General features: G+C 39.2%; 1 protein-coding gene across 1 annotated transcript in view; it reads left to right on the top strand.

Moving 5' to 3' along the window:
• The first annotated feature begins 472 nt into the window (after window positions 1-472).
• The window catches only part of LOC123756877 (zinc finger protein 48), a 33,258-nt gene continuing 20,906 nt past the window's right edge, over window positions 473-12,824 (top strand). The window contains exons 1-3 of the mRNA XM_045740273.2: window positions 473-602; window positions 11,443-11,609; window positions 11,794-11,898. Coding sequence (XP_045596229.2) covers window positions 11,450-11,609; window positions 11,794-11,898 — 265 coding nt within the window. The 5' untranslated portion in view covers window positions 473-602; window positions 11,443-11,449. The remainder of the gene's footprint in view (window positions 603-11,442; window positions 11,610-11,793; window positions 11,899-12,824) is intronic.

Below are 12,824 nucleotides of genomic sequence, written 5' to 3'. Positions count from 1 at the left end.
CAAAAATAAGAAAAAATATTTGAATCTTCAACGTAATCCTTGGTCACACCAACGGAGCCACACAAGGTAAATCTTCCTCCCGATAATGGTTTAGGCGGTCACACGCCTCCACACAGCAAGCAGCCGCAAGATGTCCCTGGACACCACACTTGTAACAGGTCCGGGGCGACCCAGCATAAACAAAATGTAACGCACAGCCTAGAACCGAGACAGACGAGGCTATATTCAAGTTCTGAACCCCACCACTGTAGCAAAGTGCGCCATGAAACGAGTAATCACCTCGTCTGCTATTTCGAACGGCTGGTCGCAGGCAGCCACCTATGTAAACAGCCTGTTGACATTTCTAACAATGACAACCGAGAATCGCTGCAAATACGCCGTCAGTCTTAAACTTCAACACCACTCAGCGATTCCGTAACATCAGGATATCAACAAGATCGTGCATTCATACATGCAGTAAGGTTAACAGTTGTAGTAACCATGAAAGCGTAGTCTGTCTACTATCAAAATTCCAAACTGGCTGAGTTAATTTTTTTCACAGTAGGAGGAAAAAACCCTCATAACTCCCTCCTCACCACCCGACACCAGCAGCGCACAAGCCGGTAGGTTACAGGAGCTAGGCAGCAGGCCGCTGGCCCATACAAGGCGGGTCCCGTTTAAATCTATTCTCTTCCTCACCGTTTCTGTTTTGGGGTGGGTGAGGGTGGGATGAGAACGCAATGTCTGTAGTGGTGGTGACTTAAGAAGTGGCTTACAGTCTGCGTGGTATGCCAAACCTCCGGGACCAGGCAAACCTATCCATGTCTTGTTATGGTCCGCACAAGCTACGGGCCTCCAAGGAAATGCATACATTTTTTTGTTTACTATTTTATAATACCAAAATTAATAAAAATAATATTTATTAAACTGTATAATTTAAAAGGTTTGATAACTGCTTGGGATTCGTTGGGAATTATTTGTTTGAAGAGCATACAGGTGGAGGATTAAGAGGTGTGAGTCGATCAAAGAAAATGATTGAAGGATTATATAAAAATTAGGTCAGACGGAGGCTACGTGTAAAAGTCTTTTGTTATTCGTTATCTAGAAGAATGTCATTTATATTAAAGATCTTAAACCAATGTTTTGAGAACTGGTTCTGTATGGGACGGGGGGATGGAATCGTCTTCTCATACTGATGCATTTACCATAATGATATCGAAGTTGAACGTTGTATTCCAATCTTGAACCCGACATTACAATCCAATGGCCGGACAGCAACATGGCGGGAGACTGGTCAACCAATGGAAACGCTTCCCGGGAAGTTACGAGTCTTGACTAGAGTTTCACGTCTATTGACACGACTCCACAAAGCAAGACAACTGCGGCAATGAGCAGTTTAACATCATTCGGATCAGCCAGCCTAGTTTGAGTTACATTTCTGGTTGCCCTCGCCACGGTCCTAATTTACGCCAAAAGAGTCTCATATGAATGGTAAATAGCTGAGCATCTTTTTTATGTCAAATTAGTTGAGGTTCTTGCTTGATAAAAACTTTCTTACCCAAAGTATATTAAAATAGTATGTAATATGTTCGAACACGGTCCATAAAAATGTGTAGTATTTGATTTAAAATGCTTTCGTGAGAGTATAAAGAAAACACCAATAACCAAAAAAATACAATGGAGTGTAAAGATTGACATCAGTAGAAAACATAGCAATTAGTATTGGCAAACATTGTTACGAGACAAAACATTTCAACCGTAAGGTTATGTCCATACAAGGGAATGTTTGTCTGGTCTTGTCCGTCCTAGGCTGGCGGCCAGACGTCTAGGACTAGCCCTCGTTGAACTTGACGAGATGGCATATAGTGACATGAGAGGATCGTAGCTCAGACGAGGTCAGCCTCTGGCTCCACTTTCATGATATATCGGAATCTATTTTTTGTGAAGTCTGAAATCGTGGATTTGATTTCTGTAATGTTTTTTGCATTTTTGCAGCTCTAATATTAAATTTTCTATGAGATGGATGGTGTGTGTAGGGAAGGAGAGGGGTGGGGGCGGTCCCCCACACTCCACGAGGAGTGGTATAGGAGCTGGAAGAGAACGAAGGATCATTGCTGGGGGTGGGACAGGGAGGAGTGGGAGGGTGGAGACGAGGGGGGGGGGATTGATAAAGAGTAGGGGTCAGAAGGGAGTTTGGGAGAGAGGAGAAAGTGGGGAAAACCGGAGGAGAGAGGGGAAATATGGAAGATAAGGGATGATGTTGGGAACCATTGGGAAAGAGAGCGTGAGAGAGATGAGGAATGGAGAGGGTGACAGAGAGATGAGGGACGGAGAGGGGAGATGATGGGTGAGAAATGGGAGTTGAGGGATAAGGGAAGAAAAGTGAGAGGGTTTAGTAAGATAAAGGGAAAATGAGAGGGGGGAAAAGAGACACAAATACAGTTGGTACCATATCAAGTAATTATGGTAGAATTCCTCTGCAAAAGAGAATTATGGCCAGACGCCTGGAGCTAGCCACACCCAACTATTCATGGTGACGCAGGAAAGGTGATAGGTTATGCGAGTGCCATAGGTCAGTGTCGGCCCAATTACACTCTTTAGGGAAATTGGTATTTATAGCGACCCCGTACGATTTTCACGAAGGCTTAAATTTGGGATGTATTTCCAAAAGTTTTTCTACCTCCAAAAACTGAAAAAAAGTTGGAGGAAGTGGGGGCAGAAACTAAGAAAATAGGTTAGGTTTGATAAATCTTTCTAGAAACAAAAACTAACTTATCCTATCCGAACCTAATCTAACATAACTAAAACAAAGTCAGTAATTCATGACCATAATATAATATGAAAATATTAATTCCAATAAACATATTTGAAAATAAATATTTTAAAATAACGGAAATCACTCTGTTACGCAAATCGGGCCTAGCATGCTATGTCAAGTAGTGCGTTCCGGCTATTAAATACTATATACGTGATATATGTGACGTGTTAGTGTACTGCAGTAAATACTGAGACAAGTTGGTATGGCTCTCTGTCACACAAATAAAAAATTCACGTGAGAGCTTTTCCCTGAAGCCTTTTCCTATTGCCCGAGATGTCGATGCTGGAAGGAAGTTGAAAACGGGATGTTCCACTTCATGAACACGTGATAGTAAATCTGCAATTATGTTATCCGATCCTTTGATGTAGAAGATCTGGAAGCTGTTGTTTTGTAGGTACAAGGCCCAATGAAGTAGACACTGATTGGAGAATTGGGCTTGTTGTAGAAAACGAAAGTGGTTTGTGGTCCGAATAGATAGTAATGGGTTGGTGTCCTTGAAGTTAAGGTCATAACGTTGCAAGCATTGGACGATGGCGAGTAGCTCCTTCTCTAAAGTGTTGTAGTTTTGTTGGTGAGGCTTCAGCTACTTTGTTGGTGAGGCTTCAGCTTGTAGCTGTAGTAGCTGACTGGTAGGACTTCTCCCTTACACCGTTGCATCAGGACACCTCCAATGCCGGTGCTACTGGCATCAACATTAAGGATGAACTGTTGTTTCACATCTGGAGAGGCGAGAATAGGGTTAGTACACACATCAAAGTTTTCAATTGTTCGAAGGCAATGGATTGTGAGTTAGTCCAAATATATTTCCTTTTAGGGCTGGTAAGATTGATTAAAGATGTGGCAACTGTGCTGAAATTCTTGCAGAACCTACTGTAGTACGACGCTAGTCCCAAGAATCTCATAAGTTGTTTACGAGAAGTAAGCTCAGGATAATGTAGAATGACTTGAAGATGCATGTCTATAGGTGCTAAGCTTCCACTGCCTATACCATGACCAAGATACTTCACTTTACCTTTAGCAAACGTGGACTTGCCAAATTAATGGTGAGACTAGTCTGGGAGAGCTGGTGGTATAGTCGTTCTAATCGGTGTAGATTATCTTCCCCAGAGTTTTTTTTGTTTTATTTTTTTTTTACATGCAAGCATGCAAGGGAAATACAATAAATACAATAAAATAACATGAAAACAAATGAACAAAACAAGAAGCCACCGGCCAGAAGGACCGACAGCGCAGGGCAACAATGAGCAAAAATGGAGAAACACATGAGAAACACAGCATACAACAACGCATGAGAAACACAGCATACAACAACGCATGAGAAACACAGCATACAACAAGACACAAAATATAAAACGATAACAAACAAGCAAACAATACAAGCAATAAAACAAAACATAGGAACAATATAAACAAATCAAACAAGCACCGGCTGGAAGGACCGACAACAACACACATCATAAGGTATAAAAGAAAATACAACACAAGAAAATACACAACACACAACAAGCCATAAAAACAAAGTAAAAATAAAAAATAAAAAGAAACACAACACAACAAGGTAATACATGAATAGAACACACAGGGGAAAACAACAACACAAAAACAAATACATAAATATCTTCCCAAGAGGTTTTTTTTTATATTTTTACCTGCAAGCATGCAAGCATAAGACAATAAATACAATAAAAAGAACAGAAGAAACAAAATAATCAAAACAAAAAACCACTGGCCAGAAGGACCGACAGCACAGTACAAAAACAACAAACATCAACAGAACACAAGAGAAAATAGCGGAAACAGGCTAGCAATACACAAAATATAATGACACATAAAACATTCTAACAAACATCATAACACATAAGGAAAGCATAAGGATAACAAAGAACCAAAAAAAAAAATATAAAAGTATAAAAATATACAACAAGCCAAGAAACAGAAACATACGCCACACATGGCACAATAACAACACAAACAATAAACAAGAACATTCCACAACTAACCACTGGGCGTGCAAGAAATAAAAGGAGAGGCACAAGCACAGAACACAAGAGGGCAAACATCATAGCCAGAGGGGCACACAACACAACAGAATCAAAGGAACAGATAATCAGTGAATGGTATAGCTACACGCAAAGCATGTTAAAAAATATTTAGAAACACAATAAACAGGGTCATGAGAAAACTAAACATAACACCGGCCTGAAGGGCGCACAATAAATATAACACATAGCAGAACATACCACAGGTCCCATGCATACACTAGACATACAGCAATCACACAAACTACTCAAATTGCTCATACTTTTCCGGCCACTCCGCCGCCGGGAAACGAATACAATATGCCTCCCAAAGCAACATGATGTTGTCCGGAACAGGGTGACAATGGGCCGTATGAGGATCAGGCATCAAGTCCAGCACACCCACAACAAAACACCGAGCCTGCGGAACCCAGACTGACGAGGGGGCACCACGGAACAGGCTGCACGCAGTCAACGAAGTGAAAAGACAAAGCTTCTGCTTCCCATCATACGCCACGCCGGAGGCCAAGACGATCGGGAGGGGCTTTTCCCCACGGGGCCGGGCAACGGGCAGCGCACTGGTAGCTTCCTTGGCAGCCCCACAGGGCCCCACGGCAATCACTGGACGTGTCACCTGCATGGACCCCCCACGCCGAGCATCTTTCTTCAGCACCAGCACGAGGTCGCGGCCCGCACCAGCACCCACACCACCTGCGTCCGTAGGAGTGACCACCCCCCACTGCGGAGAACCTTCTGCAGAAGGAAGAACAGGAAGTAAATCAGAAGCACAATCGTTGTCATCAGCAGGCACATGGACGTCAGCAAACACCATCGACGTAGAGCGCGATGCACCCGAATCCACCACATCGTCGTCCGAAGATCCACCGGCGTCGAAATCCTCCACATCAGCCCAAGCAGTAGAAGAACGCCGGGACCGCTTGGGCATCGGCCACACATCCTCGGAGCCGGAGGCGGACCCAGAACCACGGGTTTCACAAACCGTGCGAGCCGATGCCCGTCGCAATACGACACCAGCCTGAACTGCAGGGGGAACCGAGCCGCACACAACAGGACGTTCCGCAGCCCCCCCCATCCCCAGCACCCAGCTCAGCCGTGACACCCGGCGAGGGCACAGGGCCAGTCGCGGCAGCAGAAGACGAGGAAGACGAAGACGTCGACGGCGTGCAGAGACCATCTGGAAGACCCACGGGCTCTCATAAGTAGCCTACTCATGAGAAACTCTCCAGACACAAAACAGAACGCTTTAAAAGAGATCAACGTCGTCTATGCCTTCAAATGCCCTCTTGGGGACTGTAAGCTCCAAAAAACCCAGTATAGGCAAGACAACAACATCTCTTTCTAGGCGTTTAACGATGCATAAGCAACAGGGCTCCATTAAGGAACATATAATCTCTTCCCACAACCAAACCATCGCCAGAGAAATCCTAGTAAACAACACAGAAATCATCGATAGATACAGCGATAGCAGGCGGCTTGACGTTTGCGAGGCACTACACATCAAGAAGTCAACACCAGCAATCAACAGCCAATTAATGCACAACTATATTCTACCCACCTCAAGACTCCGCTCCAATATAGAAGCATCAAGAAATATGGACCAATAGGCTTTCTACAATCACTTCTATTCAATACCCATTGTTTCGTGTTCTGTCTTGTGTTGATGAAATTAATACCTTATTAAATACCACCTCACCCCATCCACCTCACTCAAATGTAGATATAAACAAATCGGAAATGTGTAAGTTCCATTCAGTTGTGTATGTTTAAACTAAAGTCTTTGAAAATGTAATAAGTTTTACGAAACGCGCTCAAGTGTCGCGTCGGACTAGAAATAAAAATGAATTTTGGAGAATTGATTTTTGAATTACCACCAACAGTGAAAAGAAATGTACGAAAGATTGAGAAAATTCGTGTTAGAATTATTAATCTTACTTTTTCGGTCATATTTAATAATATACATATATATATACAATATGTATATATATATATACTAGCTGTACCCGGCCACGTGTTGCCGAGCCACAGCAACCTTCTGAGTCTTTTACTATGACGAATATGTCATCTGCATAACGGCAATATACAGTTGGTTTTTGTCTGCTACTGAAGACTCTATCTTCGATGGTTCCCATATAAAAATTAGCAAATAACACTCCTAAGGGGGAGCCCATTGCTACTCCACCTGTTTGTAGATACATGTCCCCTTGTGGACTGATGAAAGGGGCTTCGTTTGAACATGCCTCGAGAAGACTCTTCAAGTGTGGCTCGGGTATGTCTAATTTGGGGGTGCTCTCGTCTCGGTATACTCTGTCCAGTAATATTCCTATGGTTGTGTCGACTGGGACGTTGGTAAATAGGGATTCGACGTCCAGGGAAGCAATGATTCCATCGGGCTGAGTTGTGTTGATTAATTCTAGGAAATCTGTTGATGATTGTAGGCTATAGTTGCTTGGAGTGTATGGAGTTAGGAGTTCGTTAAGTCTTTTTGCCAGGTGATAGGTTGGAGTTGGTATTTGGCTGATTATTGGGCGCAGTGGGTTACCTAGTTTGTGTATTTTAACATTACCATAGGCATATCCAAAGCCATAGTCGCCTTGGAGTTAGTGAAATGCACATTACCTTTCTTTGCGTTGATTGCAGTAATTGTTTTGTTCATTTGCGTTTAAGGTCTTCCACAGGGTTCCTCGTGATTCGTTGAAATTTGGTGTCATCACTAAAGATGTCGCTAATTTTGTTCATGTATTCTTGGGTAGGAATCAATACATATGCTGCTGTCTTGTCGGCTTTTCTTATTGTTACATCTTTCAGATTTTTTAGTTGTTTTGCTGCTTCTTTGAGTCGTGGAGTTAAGATTGTAGATGAATATGTTCCTCGTTTTTCCCCGCTTCTGTTAGTAGTTCAGCCTGAAGTGTGTCAGTAGTGATGATTTTGTTGTTGTCTTCTAACTTGTGGATGTCGTCCAGAAGCATTTCGATTTCCAGGCGTTTTTGATGCTTCTTTGGTTTAGATATGAATTGGCAGTTTAGGCCAAGATTCAAGAGGTCTCGTTGGTCCTGGCTCAGATCATGAGTAGTTAGGTTTATATAGCCGTCTTTTGGACGAGGGATTTTTAACTGTCCCCCGTTGAGGGCTTGGGCTTGCTGATCAACTGTCAGCTTACGGAGTGTCCTTGTTTCGACTTGCGTTTTGTGTTTTAGTTTTAGGCTTGATAGCTCACTGTTAAAGGTTTGCCCTAGTTGACTGGGGATGTCGTACTGGGTTCATTTAATTAACTGATGTTCAGCTGATGTTAAGCTGAACATCAGTTAATTAAATGGACCCAGTACGGACCCAGGACCCAATATGGACCCAGTTTTTCCTTATTGGAAAAAATCAATTTTTTATGATTGTTTTTGTATCATGTGTTCTCGTTTTGCTCCTATTCAGAAACAAAAATAAAATGAAGCAATATAGTAAGTTAATAACTATTATAGTAAGCAGACAGTAAGTTAAATATTGTGGCAGAAATATACGCACCCAACTGTAAATGAACAATTGACGACGTTTCGGTCCGTTCTGGAAGTGAAGAAACGTCGTCACTTCCTATATTTTTAGATAAGTGGGTTTGGTGTCTTGTTATAGTAAAATATTAATTATCGGTAGAACTAACTAGATATTTATAGCAAGTCTGAGATTATTTGAACATCAGGTGGAAGGTTGGAAGCAATGACAGTATCTTCCGAGACTTTGCGTGATAGTGTCTGGCCAGACAGTTATATGAATAATTCGTACTTCAGCTAGGGAAATATTTAACACTTGTTATACATAAAATATACTTCTTATTAACTTGTGAAATTTTATGATGCAATTCTATTAAACAGAGCTAGCAGTTACAGCACAGTTGGTCTACAAGATATATATATATATATATATATATATATATATATATATATATATATTCATTGGACCTTCTGAAGATGTATTTAATATACGAAAGTACTTAAGGAAATTTTCTGTTTCATTTTTCCTCCGTGGTCTGACATTGTCACATTCTTAATCACGTGTTTATTTTCGTGATATACACACATATATATATATATATATATATATATATATATATATATATATATATATATATATATACTTCTGGGGTGTGAGTTTTCATATATATATATATATGTCGTACCTAGTAGCCAGAACTCACTTCTCAGCCTACTATGCAAGGCCCGATTTGCCTAATAAGCCAAGTTTTCCTGAAATAATATATTTTCTCAATTTTTTTTCTTATGAAATGATAAAGCTACCCATTTCATTATGTATGAGGTAAATTTTTTTTTATTGGATTTAAAATTAATGTAGATATACGATCGAACCTAACCAACCCTACCTAACCTAACCTAACCTATCTTTATAGGTAATGTTAGGTTAGGTAGCCAAAAAAAGCTAGGTTAGGTTAGGTTAGGTAGGTTAGGTAGACGAAAAAACATTAATTCATGAAAACTTGGCTTATTAGGCAAATCGGGCCTTGCATAGTAGGCTGAGAAGTGAGTTCTGGCTATTAGGTACGACATATATATATATATATATATATATATATATATATATATATATATATATATATGTCGTACCTAGTAGCCAGAACTCACTTCTCAGCCTACTATTCAAGGCCCGATTTGCCTAATAAGCCAAGTTTTCCTGAATTAATATATTTACTATAATTTTTTTCTTATGAAATGATAAAGCAACCCTTTTCTCTATGTATGAGGTCAATTTTTTTTTATTGGAGTTAAAATTAACGTAGATATATGACCGAACCTAACCAGCCCTACCTAACCTAACCTAACCTATATTTATATGTAAGGTTAGGTTAGGTAGCCAAAAAAAGCTAGGTTAGGTTAGGTTAGGTAGGTTAGGTAGACGAAAAAACATTAATTCATGAAAACTTGGCTTATTAGGCAAATCGGGCCTTGAATAGTAGGCTGAGAAGTGCGTTCTGGCTATTAGGTACGACATATATATATATATATATATATATATATATATATATATATATATATATATATATATATATATATATATATATATATATATATCGTACCTAGTAGCCAGAACGCACTTCTCAGCCTACTATGCAAGGCCCGATTTGCCTAATAAGCCAAGTTTTCATGAATTAATTGTTTTTCGTCTACCTAACCTACCTAACCTAATCTAACCTACCTTTTTTAGTTAACCTATAAGGTTAACTAAAACTAACTTAGGTTAACTTAAGGTTAACTAAGGTTAACTTAACTAACCCTAATTAAAGGTTAGGTTAGGTAGGGTTGGTTAGGTTCGGTCATATATCTACGTTAATTTTAACTCCAATAAAAAAAATTGACCTCATTCATAATGAAATGGGTAGCTTTATCATTTCATAAGAAAAAAATTAGAGAAAATATATTATTTCAGGAAAACTTGGCTTATTAGGCAAATCGGGCCCTGCATAGTAGGCCAAAAAGTGCGTTCTGGCTACTAGGTACGACATATATATATATATATATATATATATATATATATATATATATATATATATATATATATATATATATATATATATATGTATATATATATATATATATATATATATATATATATATATATATATATATATGTCGTACCTAGTAGCCAGAACTCACTTCTCAGCCTACTATTCAAGGCCCGATTTGCCTAATAAGCCAAGTTTTCCTGAATTAATATATTTACTATAATTTTTTTCTTATGAAATGATAAAGCAACCCTTTTCTCTATGTATGAGGTCAATTTTTTTTTATTTGAGTTAAAATTTACGAACATATATGACCGAACCTAACCAACCCTACCTAACCTAACCTAACCTATATTTATAGGTAAGGTTAGGTTAGGTAGCCAAAAAAAGCTAGGTTAGGTTAGGTTAGGTAGGTTAGGTAGACGAAAAAACATTAATTCATGAAAACTTGGCTTATTAGGCAAATCGGGCCTTGAATAGTAGGCTGAGAAGTGCGTTCTGGCTATTAGGTACGACATATATATATATATATATATGTCGTACCTAGTAGCCAGAACGCACTTCTCAGCCTACTATACAAGGCCCGATTTGCCTAATAAGCCAAGTTTTCATGAATTATTTGTTTTTCGACTACCTAACCTACCTAACCTTACCTAACCTAACTTTTTCGGCTACCTAACTTAACCTAACCTATAAAGATAGGTTAGGTTAGGTTAGGTAGGGTTGGTTAGGTTCGGTCATATATCTACGTTAATTTTAACTCCAATAAAAAAAAAAATTACCTCATATAGAATGAAATGGGTAGCTTTATCATTTCATAAGAAAAAAATTAGAGAAAATATATTACTTCAAGAAAACTTGGCTTATTAGGCAAATCGGGCCATGCATAGTAGGCTGAGAAGTGCGTTCTGGCTACTAGGTACGACATATATATATATATATATATATATATATATATATATATATATATATATATATATATATATATATATATATATATATATATATATATATATATATATATATAAGAGAAACTAGACTGAATTCGATCTTTGAATAAGTGCGATGGATAACGAACTGCCAATGTTCATTGATATCGATTACAGCTTAAAGATGGAATCCAACTGGAGGGAGGATTTATTGTTCGGAGTACTGGAGAACAATGAGAACCCAGCAGACCTCGTGAAGCCTGATATGGTCAAAGTAGTCGACCACAAGTCCCTGGATATGCATATTAATTTCGAAACTGGTACAAAGGCAACTCCGTTGAACGGTAAGCTTATTTTTTTATACAAGATGTTAATTACTAGGCCTTTAGTTGTTTGCCTAGTGAAGGCTATATTTAAATTTACTATATCTGGATTGTAGAATAAAATACCCATATGTTTTGACCAATTTATTATAATATGTTCTGATATTATCTGACAATGTTTCAAAGTTTCTTCTTTTGTCAACAGTTGGATGTACAAAAGGCGATTCGTGTGGAACCATCGATGTCTTCGGGATGAGAACATCAGTACAAAGCGCCGATCCCTTCTTCGGCGACATCTACAGAACTCCAAGTAAGTGCTCTCCACATAGAAGTTTTACCTTGGGTAAATCCCGGGAATTAGAAATCTTTGTAAAGAAGAAAAGAACAGCCCATCCTGTTTAGAGAGCATTTATCGTAACGATGTAGACGATAAGAGACGATGTAGACGATGTAGACGATGTAGACGTACATATATTAACGAAATATTTAATTAGAAAATAGAATTTGGTACTGTTGAATTTGATCAAACCGGAAAAGGTTCTTTATGTTGCTAATGCAACCTAACCTAACCATCTGAGGCCTCATATAGTATATATGTGATAAACAAGGCATAGGAAATTTTTTTTAGTTTCTAGCTTTATTTTTCGGACTCTATGAAGTGAATAGCACAAGATTCTACTAATATTCCATTACGTCAATATGTGTATGATGGTTCATATAGTTCCAAAAAGTATTATGTAAACAGGAGGATGGGGTTGGAAAAATATATATTTGTAGGAAAGGTGAAGAGAAAAGGGTGACGTGATTGAAAAAATTAATAAATCAAACTGCATTAGGCCTATTAACCTATAACTATGAACCAATGAATTAAGGAAACTGTAAAAGACCTATTAGGCGATATTGCCAGAATTATTCTGAGGCAGATTCTATTAATTTCCCCTCCAATACCCCCTCCCCTCCCCTCCCTTTCTGGCCCGTTGTCGTCGTGAGGGGGCTTGGTGGACGGCTGCCGGAGTGTGTGATGCTCCATGGGTCAGTCCTCATTCCGTTTGAAGCCTTATGCTCCTGCTGCTGTCATCACCAAATTTGCCAGATATCTTTTCCTTTTTCTTGTGTTTCATTTTTCTCCCCCCCCCCCCCCATTCTCCTTGCTAATTGTTATTTCCCACCGACCATTTGCCAGTCTTGTTTATTTTTTCGGACTTCTGTTTTAACGCCCGGGTGTTTGGGGAGGCA

Source organism: Procambarus clarkii, chromosome 26 (assembly GCF_040958095.1).
Source record: "Procambarus clarkii isolate CNS0578487 chromosome 26, FALCON_Pclarkii_2.0, whole genome shotgun sequence".
In the NCBI taxonomy this organism is placed as follows: domain Eukaryota; kingdom Metazoa; phylum Arthropoda; class Malacostraca; order Decapoda; family Cambaridae; genus Procambarus; species Procambarus clarkii.
The sequence above is the reverse complement of the archived record's forward strand: the minus strand, read 5'-3'. Positions and strand labels throughout refer to the sequence as shown.